Genomic DNA, 22,379 nt, shown 5'->3' on the forward strand with positions numbered 1-22,379 from the left:
TTATTATAATTATTATTATTGTTATCATCATGACTGAGGTCCTCTCCTCTCGATGCAGGAATTGTCATCAGTGTGTGGAGTCATCAGTTGAAATGCTATGGAATGCTGCTCATGGAAATGTGTTTCTTTTCTACAGAAAGTAAAAAGTAAACTAAGTGTTCTCTGGTGTCGTTATGAATCTGATTCTCTGTGTTACAGTGGTACAGTGTGAGAATGGCTGGGATGTGAGTTACACTTCTACTGAGATCTGTGCCGTCAGAGGATCAACAGTGGACATTACCTGTACCTACACATACCCATCCACATTTAATAACCATGATACTACAGTTCAGGAAACTTTCTGGTTCATTCAAGAGAGTAATGGGATTCACGTTGATCTAAGGACTGATCCGGAGTATTCAGGTCGTGTGGAGTATCTCTGTGAAAACAACAAGTGCACTCTGAGAATCTCTAACCTGACAGAGAGCGACTCAGCTGTGTACAAGTTCAGGTTCACAACAAACCAACCTACTGGGAGTTTAACTGGTTCAGCTGGAGTCACTCTGTCTGTCACAGGTAACATTTACATTAGAGGCAGTTTGAAATGTTAATGTGTATGTTGAAATAAAATAACATGTTTGTTCACAGACCCTCAGCTCCAGGTACATGTGAGGAGATCAACAGCCAATCCATATTCTACCTGGACAGAGCTGACCTGTCACAGCAGGTGTCAGCTCCCTGATCATCTTTCCTACGTTTGGTACAATAACAATGAACTTGTTGGACGAAAAAAATACTTTCACCTCCAACACTTTAATGCTGAAGACAGCTATCACTGTGCTATAGAAGGACATCGTTTCCATTCTCCTACATTGGGTGAGTTTACGCCTCCTCATGAAGCTACAATAATATGGAAATAATTTAAATGTAACCTTTTAACAAATAATACAGACAGTGTTTTGATTGTATTCTCATCCTGTGTGTTAATATAAACTATCCTTCAGATGCTCCAAAGGTTCCCACTGTGTCAGCGAGTCCCTCTGGTGAGATCATGGAGGGCAGCTCAGTGACTGTGACCTGCAGCAGTGATGCTAACCCAGCAGCTAAATACACCTGGTACAAGAGAAGTGGAGATGAAACAGTTCAACCTCTCAGTGAAGAGACACAATTTGTCCTCAGCTCCATCCGGTCATCAGACTCTGGAGAGTATTACTGCACAGCTGAGAATGAGCTGGGAAGGAGTTCAGCAAACATCTCTATTACTGTGACATGTGAGTGAAACACAGGTTATGAAGTGAAGATATGTTGAAACTTTCCCATTCTTTGTCCATTACATTTTAAATGTGCAGATATGGGTCGTTTGACTTCTGCCCCATAAATATTCACAGTCAGACCATCAGCAGCACAAAGAGGAATCCACCCAGCGTCTGTTAAATCATCCATAAAGCTTTCACCATCCTCAGTAAACTTGAAAGATATTTTCTTCACTGTGCACATTCACGTGACGAGCAAACAGCTCTCAGCAGACAGACAGTGGTGAAAACAAAACCCTGCTCCTGTGCACACGTCACACATACACCTCCCAGCAGGGGGAGCAGTGGCTCATTAACATTTTAAGAGACACGCCCACAAACAGGCCACTCTGAACAGGGCTCTTCACACGTTTTATTAGGTAGAAACTCTGTTTAATTGTGGAAAAGGGTCAGAATATGTCACGTTTAAGTCCATGTTACAAACTGGACTATGGTTTGGAAATCTGTGGACATTCAGGGGAGTCTGGAAACAGTAGTGCAACAGGAAATCATTGAAAAAAACCTCTCATTAACAACAAGAAGAATTTACCTGTGTCAGTTTAACAACCTTGCTGTTGTAACTCAGTGCCTCCATTCACCTGAGCACCTTTGACTTTAACACATCATATCATATATGTCCCCAAATATTAAACACATTGTCTGTCATCTGTTATCATCATTCTGTTTTCACACATACAGACGCTCCAAAGCCTCCCTCTGTGTCAGTGAGTCCCTCTGGTGAGATCATGGAGGGCAGCTCGGTGACTCTGACCTGCAGCAGTGATGCTAACCCAGCAGCTAATTACACCTGGTACAAGGAGAACCGAACTCTGCTTCAAGGACCAGAGGGCGTTTATCGTCTCTCCTCCATCAGCTCTGGGGACAGCGGGGTCTACTCCTGCAAGTCTGAGAATCAGTACGGACGGATCAACTCCACGTCTCTACAATTAGACGTCCAGTGTGAGTAGAAAACATCCACATATCCATGAAACCCAGCACTGTCTCGCAATCTTATAGAAAGTTCCTGGGTCCGCCCCCTTATCTGGATTCACACCAAACTTTCCTGAGTTCTTCCCTGACCCGTACCTCATCCTACCTTCAAGTTTCATGCTAATCGACTCAGTAGTTTTTGTGTAATCTTGCTTAAAATCAACAACCAACAAACAAACGGACTGGGGTGAAAACATCTGTTGTTGCATAGCTACACTATATGACGTCATTTTCTAAACTCATAGTGACGACATTCCCATCATATGATCATAGATTATTTTTCAGTGTATATAAGCTTAAGGTCGTCTCTATAGTCCTATTAGAGGCAGGAATACAGCAGATAGGCAGTTTTAAGGATGCATGATGTAAATCTCTAACTTCTTTGTGACATTACTCATAAGTCATCTATCCATTATATGATGGGGAATAATGTTCTGATCAGTATATGATTTAGTCTCTCTGCTATTTGTGGAAATATCTTGGAAAATGTGTCTTTTGGGTCAAATCTTTGCTCATCTTGACCTCTGACCTTTGACCGATCAGCTGAAAAGTTAATATTCACTATAATATTCAGTAAGTTTGGTTCATGTGTTGAGTTATTTTGTACATTCACACACACGGGCTGAAAACAAAACCCTCAGTACCTGCTTCTGTCTGTGCTGGCGCCCCGGGTTAATAATGATCATCTATATTTAAGAAGCACTTATCAAAACCAGAGATTGAAAAGTTCTTCACTTTGGTTCATGAATATTTCTGAGTTGATTTCATGATCTTGCATGTTTTACACCGGACGCTCCAAAGCCTCCCTCTGTGTCAGTGAGTCCCTCTGGTGAGATCATGGAGGGCAGCTCGGTGACTCTGACCTGCAGCAGTGATGCTAACCCAGCAGCTAAATACACCTGGTACAAGGAGAACGAGGACTCACCAAAAGCATCAGGACAAATCTTCACCATCACTGATATCACAGCTGAACATGGTGGAAATTATCAGTGTGAGGCCCAGAACACGTAGTAAGGCCACCTTACATCTGACTGTTGGAGCAGGTGATTTTAGCTCTCTGACTTTTGCAGCCTACACCCCCCCTCCTTTTCATTGCACCAGAACCTTAAACCATCAATACTCAGGATTTCCAGATGTGTCACAGCTGTACATCAAGCCCATCATATTGCACATGAACAATACTGACTGACCAACAGCATCACCTGGCAAACTGGGTCATCAGTCTAACCACACTGCTAATGTCTCCTGTCTGTTGTCTAGGGAAGTCAGTGATAATCATGAATATCATCAGGCTGACTCTGGTGGTCGTGCTGGTTCCAGTGCTTGTCTGGACTCTGTGGACGAGGTAAAACATACAAATCCATCAGTTCACCCTCTGCTCTTTTACTGTCTTCTTCAAATGTCTTCAGACATTAGTTTCAATGTTATGAAGTTCATTTTGTAAAATGTTGTGTTTGTTGTTGTTTTCGATCCAGGATGAAGAAAACTCTGAGCTTGAAGTCAGAAGCGAATGAAGCTGTGGAGATGATAGAGGTGAGAGACAGTGAGGCCAAAAGAATGACTCCATATCACTGTCATCATCTCACAATGTTAGAGAAAGAGATAAAACATTTCTTGGATCAGCTACTTTGTCTGAATATGCCCCAAAATGTAAAAGGTTCTTTCCATTGACCGTATATTAAATTGGACGTAGACTCTGGGTCTAGAAAGTGAAGTGAATGATCCATTTAGAGTCAAATAGACCATAAAGCACCGCAGGCATTGGGGCATGGATACCGTGTGATTGACAGCTAGTACTGGGTGCAGGTCGCAGGTTCAGGTGGGCGGGCAGTGTCCTTGGGCCCTGAGTCAGGCTCCACCCCCTCTCCTCCAAATATGGTTACTTCTGGTTTCAAAAAACCAAGATGGCGCTGGACAACATGTCAAAAATGGAGGCTTCAAATTGGCAGCTCACAAACCAATGGGTGACATCACGGTGCGTTGACACTTCTTTCTTGGCCCATGTCCCATCCTTCCACCAAGTTTTGTGGAAATCAGTTTAGCAGTTTTTGTGTAATCCTGCTGATGAACAAACAAACGAATGGACAGGGGGCGCAACAACGTTCAAACTGTTTTGAATGAACTGTGATTATATGCAGGTTTCATGAATAAAGTCCAGTGAGGCTTAATATTTTCTCATCTCTCCCCCATCAGTCACACAACTGTCCTGAGTATGAGAACGTCGCTGCTGCAGCACAGACAGAAGACACAGAGGAGCAGGAAGACCTGGTGTGAAGCCTCAGGTCAGAGCCACTGTGACAAACATAACCAAGATGGACGACTTCAGAGTACATCCGTACAAGCGAGTTTTACAGAAATCATAGTGTGTAGTTATTAAATACAGGAAATCTGTCCAAGCAACAAAATATCTGAGTGCAAGCGCAGAGTTTGAGCACAAGCAGAGCAAATCTAAGCACCAGCAGGAGCTGTGTGAGTGCAAGCGCAGGGTTTTGAGTAAAAACACCACGAAATCTGAACATGCAAGTCCAGCTCTCAAACTAAAAGACCACGCTTTTTAATGAAGAGGAAAACACCCACACATTTCCTTTCTACTCATGTTTTCCTGTTTTCTTTTCTCCTCAGGTGCACTGTGATTGGTTGATGAAAGTATGTGAGAGGAAACAGGAAGTATCTATCTTTCCATCCCCGGTTGCAGCAGCAGCAGTTTGTATAGCATGACCTTCAGAGCAAGAGTATTGTTGTGTTGTTTCTTTTCTTTTTCTTTTCTGATGGGTCCAGTCGTCCAATTTCCGCAGCTTTATTTCTGTGAGCTTTAGTTCTGATGTTGGTTTAGGTTGAAGGAAGATTCTCAGATCCTACGACCCTTTGTGGGTTGGTGTGTTGGGTTTTCCTTCTTTTGTCCATTTTGCCGGCCTGTTGTTGAAGTTGATGTCTTTTCTGCAATAAATAGATTTTTTTGCTGTTACCGTCTGAACTATGTTGGACGTCTTGGTGATGAGCCTTTGAGGCTGTGGTAACACCACGTGACTCATCTCGTGTCTTATACATGATATTAATGTGGTTATTACATGGATAATGAATTATTATGTATTGTGATTTTATGATTCTCTCTTATTGTAGCGAGTCTGCGACACACCACAAAATCACTCCGACACCACAGCTCTCTTTTACTGTACTGATACAACATGTGACAGGGACTGCATCAGTTCACATCCTCTTCTTAGACTACTGTAAAGGATGCATGAAATAATAATGTAAACCAAAGGACAAAATAAACAAATATTCCCTGCCTCACATGTCTAACCCATCACAGAGTAAACACAATGACTTAATGTGGGTTCACAAATAACATTTGAAAAGAAACAATGCACTACACACTCGTTCTATACAAATCCCACAAGAAAACTACATCTCCCATAATGCCGCGGGGTGCTGCGGCGCGAATCGGCGGCACTTCAAAGGAAAACAGCAGAAAACAATGCAACGCTAACTTTTGAAATAACTCTGAACACTCCTCACAGGACAGACTTGGGCTTTACACACTACAGCTGTCTTATGTTGCTCTTTCAGAAAGCAGTCACAGCAACATGCACTAAACGTTGGAATGACACTTAGAAGCGGAACAGTCCGTAAACATACCTGTCTCTCTTTCAGCTCCCAGACAGAGAGACAGGTTCCTGAGCGGCACGTACCACAGCGCGACAGGGGGGTTCACAGACCAGAATACTGACATACAACATATTCACATGAAAATAAAAGGTACATAAAACATTACTCCTTTTGTAAGTACTGAAAAGAATCTCACAAAGATGTTAGGACTGATTTAGCCTAATCATTGGCTAAATAAAAATAAGAAAGTACTAGAAATAAATATCCCCCTCCTCTCATTGTTGGCAAATGGAACATCCCCCTGAGATGATACTCACTGCAGGGTTTTTAAAGTTAGCTGGAATATAAAAACACACCATTACATTATATAAATGTTTTTGGTCTTTTGTTTTCACTCCTTATCTATTTGTTTGTTTGTTTTTCAGCAGAATTACACCAGAAAACTAAAAACAGATTTTTCCACAAACTCATCAAATTTGGGCAGGAATCCTGATAAAGGGGCGGAGCCAGGAGCCTGTTTGTATCACTTTCTTTATAATTATGAGACTGATGAAAACAGTCAGGATTATTTAGAGGACTGGTTTCTATGAGTGATTGAACTCTGGTGCAGCTCGATTGAATTGAGGGAGATTGAATTGATGGAGGCTGGCATGTGCACACATAGACACCAAAGGGGGCTTGAGCCACTGCCCTTTTCCTTCCTCGAGAGAAAGTGCCCTTTTTTAAATACATGAATATTATATTCCTGTTTGCGCACAGCTTCCCTGTCAAACAAATATATTGAAATATAATAAAAACTCTAAATATCAGGTGGGGAGATTAGACTAGTCTCTGTACCCTCCCTCCCTCCACGTCTCCTGCACAGAGCTGAGCACTGGAGCTGTGGACATTTCTCCATTCTTAGAAGCATCGCGACTCGGACTCTGAATAATTGTAACAGCGCTGCTCCAGGACAGACACTCGTTAAAGATCCGGTCTGTGTCAGAGTCTCTGTCGGAGTCTGCTTCCTCCTCACTCCTCCTCTGACCTGCGCTCACTTTACACTTTAACATTAAACACCAGCACTGATCACAAGTTATCAGGACACCTACAGGACTGACGTTTACTTTGTGTTGGTTTGATTCGCTTTAGAGTTTATGAGACACATGTTTAAACCTGTGACACAACACGAGACGTGACGTGACACAGTCAGGACATCAGGGTTAAAGTGAGAGAACCATCCGGAGTCATGATCCGACATCATCGATTAATAACTAAATACATGTGATTATCAGTTTGTGTGAAGAGGGACAGAGACGAACACACACACACACACACACACACACACACACACACACACACACACACACACACACACACACACACACACACACACACACTCCTGCAGACAGAAGAGTTCCTCCCACAGATTCCGACGTAACACAGTGTTTTAACTTCTTTGTTGCAGAAGAAGCGACGCCCCGTTCATCCAGGAACATAAATATGAATTCAGCAGGTTTTTATAAAGTTCAGTTCTAAATGTGATGATTAGAAAACATCAGAGGATCAAAGTCACTTGTTGACCTGGGCGGTAATGGCCTCAGTGCAGTGGAGCTGCTAAGGGGGCCAGGTGGGGCCAGGCCTTGATACAGTAAAGGCAATCATCAGAGTTTGTCCTTTTAAGCTTCAGGTGCAGGACACAAGTCTAAACTGAATGAATGTCCAATCAGTGTGGAGAGCACTGACCACTGTCATAGACTGACTGTTGTAATTGAAAACCTTGTTTTGTAAGTTACAGCACAACTGTAAGAACAGTAACAGTCTATAATACTTTTTAAAGCACTTTCTAAATAAAAACGGATTTCACATTTGTCTGACTGATTTTATTAACTGATGAAAAAGCAGCCATGGGACATTGTGGATGTGGAACACTTTGACTTTTAGTTTTCACAATACACCCAGACCACAAAGTTGATCCAACTTGAAAAAGGTAAGTAAATAAATTTACTTCATATTTACTTATTTATTTGATTTGAAAACTGTATGAACAAAATGTGTCAGATTTTTCCAACTTAAAAACAGCTGGTGAAGTTGTAAAACCAGCTAGTCTGATTTAACTGAATAGTTGTGTTTACTCTGGCTACAACCATATAACTGCGTTTTTAAACAAAAACGATCGCTCTCCACGTTCTACTTGTGCTTTAATGTAGAATCAGACTAATCAGAACAATCAGTTCCAGAGTTGAAGTGGAGTTCATGTGAATTTCAGTCAGGAACTGATTCTTCTGATTATTCCGACTCCATGTTAACGCACAACCAGAGCACAGTGGGAGGCTCCGCCCATCTAACCCAACAGTCGATGGTTCCTGTGTCGCTCTACTGCTCACGTGCACCGGTGCATGAGCTCATGAAGTCCAGTCTACACAAGTGAACAGTTTTACACGTGTATCAGACAAAACATTTCTTCATTTTAACAAGGGGATTTACTGGTGTTTGTCCGTTCGTGCATGTTAATAATGTAAAGAGGAAGGAAGCCAAGGTTGTAACTGATCTATGATTTCTATCTGTCATCGTGACTGGCTGACAAACATCGTTTCTCAAGGGTGGAATCTAGCTGCTACATCTCTCTCTCTCTCTCTCTCTCTCTCTCTCTCAAACCAGCAGTCAAGCACTCGGCACCCATGCAAAATTTCTCTGGAGGAGTTTTCTAGTTCATCCAACTGTTTATTTCTTTCCTCTCATCTAGAAGAAACAAGTCCTTCACACAACAACGTGAGTGCGGTGAGAGACCAGAAGACAGAGCGCAGGTAAATGAATAGTTTCATTTAAAAGCACTTGATCTCCACTCTTCAAGGCTGCCTCATTAACCGGTGGAGTTCTGCATCATTGTGATTTGATGAGAAGGGTCAGACCATGAATGTCTTGGGAGGTCATATTCCTTTACTCTAACAAAAAGCTTAAACTCCATAAGGGAGAAACTGACTGGATCTCTTATGCCTCCGTGCCGGCGACAGCCAATGGCCGGTGGCGTTATGTTTACAGGTTGTCCGTCTGTCCGATGGCGACTGTGGAGGTCAGAGGTCAAGGTGACTGTGACCTCCCTGAACCATTTTTAGCCTCATGAACAAATTAAGAGAATCATTTCAAATTTGGCATAAATGTTCACTTACACTCATGAATTAGCTGATTGGTCAAAGCTCAAGGCCACAGTGGCCACACCAACATGTTTTGGGCCTTTTGAACATGATATCTCAAATCTGCCTTTAAGGAATTTCTTGAAACTTTGACTTAAAGATGAACAGATTGGATTTTGTCACGATGGTCTCATATGAGGCAAGAAATAAATGTATGAATATTGAAACTGCACTGGTTGGAGGAGGCGCACAACCGAAGGGCAGTAATTCTAGTTAGGGAGTAAAATGTAGAGTAAATGTTTCATGGTGGTGACACCGGGTTCATCTGTTAAGAAGATGAGCTGGTGACCAGCAGGGAAAAACAGAAAGCTCCAAGATCACTGCTGCCATCACAGTTTGATTCAGCAGAGTAGGATCAGGCCCACAACAAAGAGAAACTCTCAGTACCCAACAAGTTAAAGAGTAAGACACAGATTCCAGCCTGATCCCAGCTAGTATTTTACTGTACGACCAGATTTCAGCTGCGGCACACACACGACCAGCAGAGCCGCACGATGACATCCACTATGCCAGCGTCTGCTTCACCCAGAACCGGGCAGATGCCATCTACTCCAACATAGGTCGAGTTCAACCCCAGAGAGAAACTGAGGAAGACAAGGAGGAGGAGGCTGAATACAGCGCTGTTCGATTTGACAGTGCAACAGGGTGAGCAGCTCCACACGTGAACATTTTCATCACTACACTTATTGAGGTTAAAAACTGTGGGTGTGAGTGTTTTATTCTGCCCTTCACAGAACAAGACGTGAAGAAGAGGGGGACGATTCATCTGCAGTGTACAGCACAGTCACCAAACACTGAAGAAACACAACATGAATCTGTTGTTTATATGTGGATTTTACAGCCTCACGGAACCAGAAGAAATAAAACATATAGACATGTGCAGTGTTTGTAAAGTTTTGTTTTCTTTCTTGATGGGTTGGTTAACCCAGATTACAAATTCTCTCACTTTGGAAGCCACGAAAGGTAAAGGTAAGAAAGTTGTTCTTCTTCTCCCATAATTGAAAATATTTCCCAGACTCAACCAGGTGTAGAGTTAGCCTCAGGTTAGGCTAACGCTAACCGTAATGTATGTTACTGTCAAAATGTTACAAATAACAATAATATTAATTTCTAAATATTATAAATTGTAATTAGTTGTAACTAATATTAGAACAGCTAAAAGATTTTATATCAATCAATGGGAGTGACCAATAATCATTTTCTGGAGGGGGGGGGGTCATATTTTTTTTTCATATTCAGTCACAGTCATTGTGCCCCCTACTGGTCACTGGAAGTAACCCTTGTGTTAATTACCCTTCGGTTTACAAGGAATGTTCATGTCGTGTTCTACTCTTGATATACAGCAGCATAGTGCGTGCAGGGTGTGTTCTCCGGTGCCACATAGTGGACACAGGAAGCATGTACACAGCTGCACACTCCACGCCGGAATTAGCATCTTTCTCAATCGTGCAGTGTCGGACGGTTGAGAAAAGTAAACCGCTGCGTCCACTGGCTGGATCGAGGGGGGGCAGGCCTTGGTGGGAACAGCCACTAAAGTCGTTTCTCACACTCTGTAAAATGAGGAAATTCACAGTTTGTACAAAACACAAGTTACTTCTTTGTTTTAGGTTTAATCTAACACCATCGGGCTCAGCAAGCATGTAACTGTAAAGAGGAAGGAAGGGGGTGTTTAACAGTTTAAATTTATCTTTCTCTGACAGAATCTGTCTTTATTCTCAGACTCTTCTGTGTTGTAGGTAGACGTGTCTGTGATGTGACTGAGTTTCATCTTGTGCACATTATTTACCTGTGGACGTTTTTATTGTTTGAAGTCACAGACGAGAGCAGCAGCTACTATGAGTGTAACTGCAGCAGCGAGTGGATTTGTTGTCCTTCTTCTCACTGTGACAGGTACTGTACGTCTACATTCATGTTTCACTCTATTTTACACTCGGACTTCTGATTCACCTGAAGTGAGTTTGAGAAAGAAAGTAAAAATATAAATGAACCATTCATTCATTTTCAGATCACCACCTGTAAAGTGATGCAGAAAGAAAAAATATGAAGGAATTATCATCAGTATTATTTTGTATCTTTGTTTAGAAGTTTCTATCGTCTAGAGCTCAAAGTATTAAAGAGTCTGCAACTTATTATTATTATTATTATTATTATGTTAATTATTATTATTATTATTATTATTATTATTATTATCATCATGACTGAGTTCCTCTCCTCTCGATGCAGGAGTGTTCTCTGGTGTCGTTATGAATCTGATTCTCTGTGTTACAGTGGTACAGTGTGAGAATGGCTGGGATGTGAGTTACACTTCTACTGAGATCTGTGCCTTCAGAGGATCAACAGTGGACATTAACTGTACCTACACATACCCATCCACATTTAATAACCATGATACTACAGTTCAGGAAACTTTCTGGTTCATTCAAGAGAGTAATGGGATTTACGTTGATCTAAGGACTGATCCGGAGTATTCAGGTCGTGTGGAGTATCTCTGTGGAAACAACAAGTGCACTCTGAGAATCTCTAACCTGACAGAGAGCGACTCAGCTGTGTACAAGTTCAGGTTCACAACAAACCAACCTACTGGGAGTTTAACTGGTTCAGCTGGAGTCACTCTGTCTGTCACAGGTAACATTTACATCTGAACATTCATTCATTTATTTCCTACATCTTGTTTGGTTCACTTGAGTGTGTCTGTGCACTTTTATATGCATGTGTGTGTTGTCAGTTTGGACTAAAATGAATTCCTTATTTTCACACACAGATTTGCATGTGGAGGTGAGCAGATCAGTGAAGGGTGACTCTTCTAACCATGCAGAGCTCAGGTGTCAGAGCAGTTGTCGTCTTCCTGATCATCTGAACTACGTCTGGTACAAGAATCAACAGAAGATGATTGAAGGAGCATCTTATTCAGGTTTCTTTAATTCTGCAGACAGAGTTTTCTGTGCTGTTAAAGGACACGAGGATTTCCGCTCTCCGTCAATGTGTGAGTTTAATCTACAGTATTTCACTAACAGCACCATCTGCTGGAGTATTTGAGATAATGCATTGTACCATAACTTCATGTGTCTTTAAATACTTTTTTCTGCATGGGCACATTGAACTCTTGGGATACTACTGTCAGTACTGACAAACTAGTGTAGTACTAGTACTAGTATTCTGCTTGTGTAAATATAGATTGAAGTCATTACTGGTCCCAAGAAGTGAATCCAAAGCATCTTGATTTCCCCCTGGTGGCTGGCTGCAGTATAGAACATACATCCTGCCTCCTCCATGTTAGTGGGAAGGACATGGACCAATCTAAAAAGTCAAATACATTTTTCTCAAAGACGGTTTGTGTCATTTTAGGTCGTTCTTATCACACTCTATTGTTCATGTTTCTCATAAGTTTGGTTTTAATTTGTTATTGGATGAAATGAAAAGTAGATTAAACTTCATGATTGACAGCTGACGCTGACTCAGGATTGGTCGAGCTCATGTCAATGTCAATGTCAATTTTATTTGTATAGCACATTTAAAAACAACTTGGTTGACCAAAGTGCTTTACAGGAGTAATGGTACAACAAAGGGACAGTAAAAAGGTAATACATTATAGTGCAAGTAATACAAATAAAATACAATTATTAATGTAAAATAAGATAAAACATAAATAAATAAATGAAATAAAATAAAAGATATATGATGAGAGAAATAAAATCAGCTGCGATGAAACACACTCAACTCGAGCAGAAAGCCTGGGAGAACAGGTGTGTTTTTAGTAGCGATTTGAAGTTTGTTAAAGACGGGGCAGAGCTGATGTGAAGTGATAGGTTGCTCCACAGGTTTGGGTCGGCTACTGCGAAGGCGCGATCACCTCTGGTTACTAGCCTTGTCTGAGGTTTGTCAAGGAGCAGTTGCGTTGCTGATCTCAGTTCCCTAACTGGAGTGTGCATAAAGAGAAGTTCCGATAAGTAAGACGGTGCCAGTCCGTTAAGAGATTTAAAAGTTAAAAGTGAGATTTTAAAAACGATCCTGTGACAAACAGGAAGCCAGTGTAGGAGGCGCAACGTGGGTGTGATATGGTCTCTCTTTTTTGTCCTAGTCAGCAGGCGAGCAGCAGCATTTTGGACTAGCTGCAGGCGTTTAATGGATGATTTGTCTAAGCCTACATACAGGGAATTACAATAATCCAGACGGGAGGTTATAAATGCGTGGATAATTCTCTCTAGGTCTTTTTGTGGTAGGTAGGGCTTTACCTTTGCTATTTGTCGAAGTTGAAAAAAGCTACCTCTGACGATTAAAAGCCCTGTCAAAAAGAACACCAAGACTCTTTACAGTGGAGTGAGTATAAGAAGCCAACGGCCCAAGATTGACCATATCTTGCAGTTCTGATTGTCCAAATATGATAACCTCAGTTTTATTGTTGTTTAATTTGAGGAAGTTTGAGTCCATCCATGATTTTACGTCATTTAAGCAATCAAAGAGGGGCTGCAGTGATAGTTTTTTGGTTCAGGGGCAAGTATATTTGAATGTCGTCTGCAAAGCAATGAAAGGAGACATTATATTTTTCAAAAATTGAGGCTAGGGGCAGCATATATAGAGAGAAAAGGACAGGGCCTAGAACGGATCCTTGAGGTACCCCACATGTAAGTGGGGCCTTCCCCGAGGAGTATTCACCCAGGTGGACAGAGAAACTCCGATCTGTTAAAGAAGACTCAAACCACTTGAGTGCTGTACCTTTAATCCCTACAAGGTTTTCCAGGCCTGACATTAGGACGACTCTGCATAAAAGACACAGATCATTTCCTCCATATTGGCCAGTTTGCTCCATTATAAGAGCAACTACAAGATCCCTCATTCCTCACACCTCTCCAACAGTGTCTTCTCCCTCACTGAAGTCTAAGGGAACTTCCCTGTGTTTTTGTGAACTGAGAAAGTTTCCCTCATCACCCAGCATCGTCATCATCTTAAAATGGCTCTGCCGACTGTTGATTCTGGAAAATACATGGAGTTAGTTTTATAAATGTATAAGTTTATCTTCTGATTCTCTGATGTGCTCTGTGTTTCAGTGGTAAGAGTCAGAATGACTGGGATGTGAGTTACACTTCTACTGAGATCTGTGCCTTCAGAGGATCAACAATGGACATTACCTGTACCTACATACCCATTCAGGTGGACTTACCATGATACTACAGTTCAGGAAACTTTCTAGTTCCATTCAAGCGAGTATTAAGTTCACGTTGATCTAAGGACTGATCCGGGTATTCAGGTCGTGTGGAGTGTCTCTGTGAAAACAACAAGTGCCTCTGAGAATCTCTAACCTAGAGAGAGGCTGACTCAGCTGTGTACAAGTTCAGGTTCACAGCAAACCAACCCTAGAGGTTTAGCAGGTTTCAGCTGGAGTCACTCTGTCTGTACAGGTAACATTTACATTAGAGTCAGTTTTGAAATGTTAGTGTGTATGTTGAAATAAAATAACATGTTTGTTCCACAGCCCCCCTCAGCTCCAGGTACATGTGAGGAGATCAACAGCCAATCCATATTCTACCTGGACAGAGCTGACCCTATCACAGCAGGTGTCAGCTACCTGATCATCTTCCCTACGTTTGGTACAATAACATTGAACTTGTTGGGCCGAAAAAAGTACTTTCACCTCCGACACTTTAATGCTGAAGACAGCTATCACTGTGCTATAGAAGGACATGACGTTTCCATTCTCCCTACATTGTGTGAGTTTACTCCTCCTCATGAAGCTACAATAATGTGGAAAGAATTGAAATTTTTACTTTTAACAAATAATACAGACAGTGTTTTGATTGTATTCTCATCCTGTGTGTTAATATAAACTATCCTTCAGATGCTCCAAAAGTTCCCACTGTGTCAGTGAGTCCCTCTGGTGAGATAATGGAGGGCAGCTCAGTGAATCTGACCTGCAGTGATTTTAGCTCTCTGACTTTTACAGCCTACACCCCCCCCCCTCCTTTTCATTGCACCAGAACCTCAAACCATCAATACTCAGGATTTCCAGATGTGTCACACCTGTATATCAAGCCCATCATATTGCACATGAACGATACTAACTGACCAACAGCATCACCTGGCAAACTGACCATTGAGGTCGTCAGCTGAGAATCATGAAGCACATGACACAAAAACTAGGTCAACAATTTTATTGCTAATAATTTTTCTGGACGATTAAAGTACAGTAAGTGAAGAGAAATTGAATCCATCCCATTCTTTGTCCATTACATTTTAAATGTGCAGATATGGGTCGTTTGACTTCTGCCCCATAAATATTCACAGTCAGACCATCAGCAGCACAAAGAGGAATCCACCCAGCATCTGTTAAAACATCCATAAAGCTTTCACCATCCTCAGTAAACTTGAAAGATATTTCCTTCACTGTGCACATTCGTATAACGAGCAAACAGCTCTCAGCAGACAGACAGTGGTGAAAACAAACCCTGCTCCTGTGCACACACGTCACATACACCTCCCAGCAGGGAACAGAGGCTCGTGCTGGTTTAAAACACGCCCACAAACAGGCTACTCTGAACAGTGCTCTTCACACATTTTATTAGAAAAGAAACTGTCTTTATATTCAGTCAGAACATCGGAACTGAGTTAGCAAACATGACAAAAAGTTGTTTTTGTAAATATTTCATCCTGCACCTTTGAGTATTGTGATTTCTTGAAATGATAAAGTAAAAGTTATTTCATCATAGTTTCACCTGGATCATGGGAGATCAGCACTCATTGGATCAGCCGCTGCGGTTTTCCCTCTCTGTGACTCTCACTCTCCGTGTTCCTACTGATCAGGTAGAGCAAATCTGTTTTCACTAAAGCTTTGTCACGATGAATTCTGAAAATCTGTCCTGTTAAATTAAATCCAACTCCAATTATTATGTATATTGTTTGTTATTTGGTTCAATTGATCAGAAGAAAGAGAAACTCTCAGCAATCTGCTGATCCTGGGGACAAGACTTGACCACGGTGAGCAGGTGAGACACACAGTTCCAGCGTAATCCTTTCCAAGCGCCACTATTTCTCCATATCAAACCACTACTCTGTCATGTGAAGATTAAAAACTAGTTATTAAAATCACAGTCAAAACTGCCATTGTAAAAACAATCATCTGGTGTTTGAATTTCCTTCTGGTAATCTATCCATTTTAAGCAAATCGCTGAGTGTTATAATTTTCTGGCACTGTGCGGTTTGTTCAACACTTTGCTGAACTATGACACTTGATGCTGCTCTAAGTTTGTTGAGTTGTAACATGTGCTGCTTTAAATCTTGTGGAAGTTTGTGAAAGATTGTATTGATTGGTTCAGATATCTTTAGTGTGGAGCACTGTAATGTGGAGCAGATCACCATTGGGTGTGGCTGTGTAACACATTTGATTTGCGTTGTTCTGTCTGAGACTAAGTGTGTGTGAGACTGCGTTGTTAGTCTGTGTCGTTGGGACAAATAGAGTCAGTGTTGGCTGCGTGTGGATGCAGCTCTATAATTAAGGTTGATCACAGAGCAGTCGTGTTCTTTCCTTATCTGTATTTAGTGAGTATGTTGCCCATTTCGTGAATTTGAGGTAATTGTGTTGCGAGTTTGGGAGAGATAGCTGTGTGGCATTGAGTGTCGATGAGTAGGGCGTGGTGCATCGGAGAGACGGAGAGTTATATCGTTGCTGTCGGAACAAGACTGAGAGAACCTTCCCTCCTTTTGGTTTTTAGTAGGGCTTACATGTTCCCTGTCAACAAAACACGTCTGGTGTAGAAGGAGGCGGTTAAATAAATTAATAGCTGCGATAGTTGGACTGCGGTGTCCATACTGCCACATGTACAAGATTCAAAAGCAAATTTGTGTTTGCAGCGTCTACCCAATCAGTCTGAGGAAAACTACTTATGACCTTCACTATGCCAGTGTCCACTTCATGAAGAGACAGACGGATCCCATCTACTCCGTCGGATCAGCTGAACCCAGCAAACACAAGGGGAGGCGGAGGAGGTTGCGTGCGCTTCTGTCAACTTTAACAGATCTGCCCAGAGGTAGAGCAGCTCTTCATTCAGGACCATTATCCTCACTAACACCACAAAACATCATAAACAGAGATATATCTATAGAAGTCATTTGTTTTTACACTTTCATTTTCTTGTTTTGTTTAAAAATGTGTATTTGTTAAAGAGACATATTCTGCTCATATTCAGTTTGATCATTTTAATTAGTCTTGACTTTAAAATGTTTAATGTTCAGAAAACATCACTTTTCCTCAGACTGTCTATTGCTGCAGCTCCTCTTTTCAGCCTCTGTCTCAAACACTTGGTTTTAGCTCCTGTCTCTTTGACCTCCTCCCCCCCTCCTGATAATGCCCAGTCTGCTCTGATTGGTCACCCGGCCCACTCTGGTATGATTGGTTAACCACTTCCTGTGAGTGTAGGAAATCCTCCCTCCTAACTTTACGGGGACACATTCAATCTCAAACATTTCTTATAGTTTAGCTAGTTTCGTGGTGAGGCTTGACATGTTTGTTTGAACCCGTGTGCAGCGTGGGCTCGTTTGGTGGGTGTGTCAGGGTGTTCCCCAATCAGCAGCGACTGTTTTAAAAGAAACAGTGACACAATGGATTCTAAAGTTCTCTACAGATGCTGGTGTTAGAAGCTGCTGTTCCAGGCGGCCAGGCTTGAGACTGTGACATTCAGCCTGTATTGAAGCATTCAACATACATTATTTAACCCACATCATCTACCTCGAGATGTTTTCCCACGAGAACGCCAAGAATGACCTCGCTGCTAACACTTCATAACACAATGTGTTCCAGCACCCACTGTTTTACGTTTAAATACTGCCCATACTCACGTTTATACAGCCTGGCTTCTGCCGATGATGCAGAGTACGGGCGGGACTACTGGTGAGGTGTTTCAGGGCTTCATGTTTTCTGTGGGGCAGAAGAGCTCGTTTTACAGAAGGGAGCTCAGACTTTGGGCTTTTTAACTTTTGCAGAACTTTGAAACTCAATTTGTCTCCTTTAATGCTACGTCTCCTTGACCTCCTGATCATTTATTTGTTTTATCTCCTTTCAGGACCAGAGGTCAGGACACTGGAGAGGATCGCGCTGCATTGTACAGCACAGTCAAAAAACCTCCTGCTGTTTAGACCAACGTCTGAAATCACCTTGGTCCCGATGGGAAATATCTCAACAGCTGCGGGATGGATTTGAATAGAAGTTCATCCATGTTCATGGTCCCCACAGGATGGATCCTACTTTGGTGACAGTCAGACTCCAGCATCATTGTTGAAGTGAATGTTCAGTTTTAAGTGACTTGTCTTGACAGCTAATGGATACAAAATTGACTTGATGACTGTTTTATCTGAAATATATCAGCAACTTGTAGAAGTTGTTAAAAACACCACATTTAGCCTGAATGAAAAATATCAAACATTTTATAACTTGCAGCTTCAAACATGAAAATATCTGCGGTGTGTGTCAGACGGTCGACAAACTGTAAACTTGTAATTAACTTTTTTCTATTCATAAAATAATCTCATGTGGATGTGAGCTGCTACTTACGTGATGAACGCCTTGAATGTGACCGTTAACACAAAGTGAACTGCTGACACCAGATGAGCTGTGTTGCCTCTGGTGTCTGTTCAAAGTTTGCATCAGGCCCATTGATTTCACTTTAGTGTTTTGTGGTATTTCTCACATCACGTGTTAAACACGCGTGAAGAAGAAGAAGGAGTTAGGTGTGTTTTAATCCATCATGTTCACCTGGCGGCCATTTTCCTCTGACGTCTCTCTCCAGGTGCAGGCTCGAATGTTTATTCTGAGCAGAATAATGTTGTACTGCTGCTTGATCCAGGTTTATAAGTTGCACAGTGATATATTATCCTTATTCTTCATTAGGATTATTAGTTCATTATTATAATATTAGTTTTGGTAATTTTAGTAACATAATTAGTTTGTTTGCTGCACTTTAGAGAGACTGATGTTAATTATACTTTTTCTTTTTCTTCACAACATTATTCATATTTATAGTCTTGTTTATTTCATTTGTTGTTCACTCACAACTTCCTCTTTTCTAACTTTGTGATGTACAGTTTTGCAACAAAGCAAATTTTCTTTAGGGATTATTAAAAGTTGTTTTTTATTCTCTTCATATATTTTTGTTTTTATATTAAATGTGAAGCTCATTTGCTTTTGTTTTGAAACTCTTACTATATTTTAATCTCACTTCCAGTATTTGTTCTGTCTTTCGTTCGTCCTTTTCATAATAAAGCCAGTCAGACGCCATACGAGACTTCCAACACGCACATATTTGGGTCAATGACGTGTAAGGATTTTCAACAGGCCAATTTTAAAATACAAAAAAAAATAATATCTATTCTAATTATTCAAACATTAAAGATATTATTGTACATAAAATCATATAAAAATGTCAAATTATTTGATTTTCGTGTTTTGATCTAGATGAATTGGCTGTGGCCTTAAAAATGTCATGTGGTGCGACCGTAATTTATCTTAAAATGAGGTGATTTCCTTTATATGCTTACATTTTTTTAACAATTTCTCAATAATATAAAGTCATTAGTAACAAATGTGCATTTCTTTAGAGTTTTTGTAAATAATGATCTCATATTTTGTTCTATAATGTCACCGTCCCCTTATTAAATATAGATTTAACAGACTTATGTTTCGATAAAGTGCATAAAATTTATAAAATGTTTTAAAAATACCATTCATTGAAGCAAACTGTATCAGTGATTAATATTTCAGCCACAGAAATTTTATATTTTACTTTAAATTTAATACAGGTCTTGGTATTAATTACTTCAACATCGGTAATTCGCTCCAAATGATATGAAAACCTCCTGTCATTTAAAAGATCAATAAACAATAAATTCCATACAAAAATTTGACTTAAACCAGATTTTATTAGAATTTCATAGAATTTCATGAACACAAACATTTCCTAAACATTTTTTATAAAATCTCATCCAAGAACATTTAAGTGCAGCACCACGTTGTTGTGAACAAACATTTCATTAAACTTAGCTGCTCTTGTGCTACATCTACATCAACCAGAGCTGGTGGGATGTTCTCCAGGAGGCAGTAGCGTGGGTCTCACACAGCGTTGCCATATTTTGACTTTCTCTGTAAGCTCTGGATGCAGCCCTCAGTTCTCTCTCTGATTCTTTCTCTCTGTCAACTCACTTGACTTGGCATATGGAATCTCCCTGCTGTTTTATTTCTCTCGTAACTGAAAAAGATATGTAATGTCATGCCATAAATCAATAAGTTATTTTTGGACTAATGATAGATGAACATTTTAAATGCAAATATGCATTTCGTCAGTAATGAAAAACACATAAGAGCAATATGCTTCATGTTTGCTTTGTTACATGGATTTTCATTTTAAAAATGTTTTAACATACCTTTCTCTTCTCTGAGCAAGGTTCTCTGCTCACAAATAAAGAATAAATTACTAATAAATTCATAATAACTTGAGATAAAATTATGTTACATTTTTGGGGTTTATTCATGATATTGTACAAAATTAAACATAAACCGTTGTTTCTGAAATATTAGAAAAAAAATACTCTAATTGCATGAAATATTTTCCAAATAATACTAAAATAAAGTACTTTATGTATATAAATCATTTATTGAATTTAAAAGCCCCAAAACTCCCAATCTAGGACATGTGTCTATCATGTAGAAACACTCTGCAATGCTCGCACCACATTTGGTGGCACCACTTGATATTTTTCTAGTTCAGTCCAAAATTTACAGCCACAGAATTGGCCACCTAAAGAAAACAAACTAGGTCAGCACAAAAAGGTCACTATGACATTTCTAATCAAATTATTTATTTTAGAAATAACGATTTCATAGTTTTTTTCAGAGTCAAATGTGTGACTACACTTCTCAACTGTGAAAAAGGTTATTTTTCCAAATTTGAGAGAGAGAGTTACAAACCTGTTGCTGCTTCCATGGGTCCTTGGCAAATGGTTTATGATGCAACTTCCTGTCTTTACAGATAGTTTCAACATCAAGTCCCAAATTGGTCCTTTCTTGATGGTACTTCCATGATATTTCATAAAGGACATCATCGGACAAGATTTGTTTGTATACTATGATGGAAATATAATGCAAATGCTTTGCTTTGCTACATGATATTTTGACACTTTAAAAAGCAAAAACATTTAAATAACTAATGGTTTTGGAAATTTAAAGTGTACATATCTGGAGGACAGGTACTACATATATATGGTATTTCTTTATGTATTTAAACCTTTTTTTTAACAGAAGAAAATGCAGTCGGACAGAAAATATGAGCGTCACGTCAGTGTCCATTTGTGTCTTCTTCCGTGAAGTTGAACTGCTTGCGGGTCGTTGCAGAGACGAGGTGGATGAATGCTTGTGTGACCACTTGGTTACACTAGAAAGTGTAAATGTGGAGCAGGATCAGAGACACTAGGTAAACAGGAGCCCTGGACTTGAATATACGTACTTGAGAATTAACACGGGATTACTTTGAATAGACATATTAGAACACATAACCTGCAGTTCAAGTTTGTTTGACACTTACAATACAGCATAAATTTTAAAATAATAAACAAAAATAAATAAAATTAAAAAAAGTGTGCACATAAAAGTCCCTTCAACGTCCGTGAGTCAGTCTTAAATGTCAAACTGGTGGATTGATGGTGGGGCCCAGTCCGTCTTTGTACAGTGTCTGTCCCTGCCGTGGGTGAAGAGGAACATATAGAGTCTGAATCTCTCTCAAAGATCTGCATGTTGGCTCGACATCCAGTTAACTGGAGTCTTGGTTCTTGGTGGATGTCTCTCTGGCACGGAGGAATTCGTCTCTCACCAAAAACCTGAGCGTTGAATAAGTAAGAATCCCTGCACCTTCCAACAGGTCAGCAGGGTGACCTCTGCTTCCACCGCGATATAACAGAGTCTGAGCAAAGCAGGTAGTGTGCTTGTAGCTTGAGCAGCAAAATGGCCGACAGGATGCAGACAGGTAAACAAACTCTCCACAGAGTAGATTCACCAGAGAGGATGACTGGGTACCGCCCCCTACTGGCTAGAAAATGTCACAGCAGGTCACCCAATGAGCCACTACAGTGTTATACAAAGTGTACAATCTCTTTCTCTATAGCACTTATACAATATGTGTGCAGCCTTAGAATGTATTTTGCTGCTTTTCTAGTGTGGGCTACACTTGCGTGTGAATGTGTGTATTTGAGGTGGCCTGAGCGTCTAGTTCAAGTCAACTGGTAGCTTAGCGTATAGTAATTAAATTATGTCCAAGTTCAAAGTAGCAAAATAACAAGCATTGAGTATAGAAAATCCAACAAA

General features: G+C 40.5%; 1 protein-coding gene across 1 annotated transcript in view; it reads left to right on the plus strand.

The window, feature by feature from the left end:
* LOC124852592 (B-cell receptor CD22-like) overlaps positions 1-22,379 on the plus strand; it is a 483,032-nt gene that overhangs the window by 59,548 nt on the left and 401,105 nt on the right. Inside the window, exon 6 of the mRNA XM_047341613.1 lies at positions 1,971-2,231. Coding sequence (XP_047197569.1) covers positions 1,971-2,231 — 261 coding nt within the window. The remainder of the gene's footprint in view (positions 1-1,970; positions 2,232-22,379) is intronic.

The sequence above is a fragment of the Hippoglossus stenolepis genome, chromosome 2, assembly GCF_022539355.2.
Source record: "Hippoglossus stenolepis isolate QCI-W04-F060 chromosome 2, HSTE1.2, whole genome shotgun sequence".
Classification (NCBI taxonomy): Eukaryota; Metazoa; Chordata; class Actinopteri; order Pleuronectiformes; family Pleuronectidae; genus Hippoglossus; species Hippoglossus stenolepis.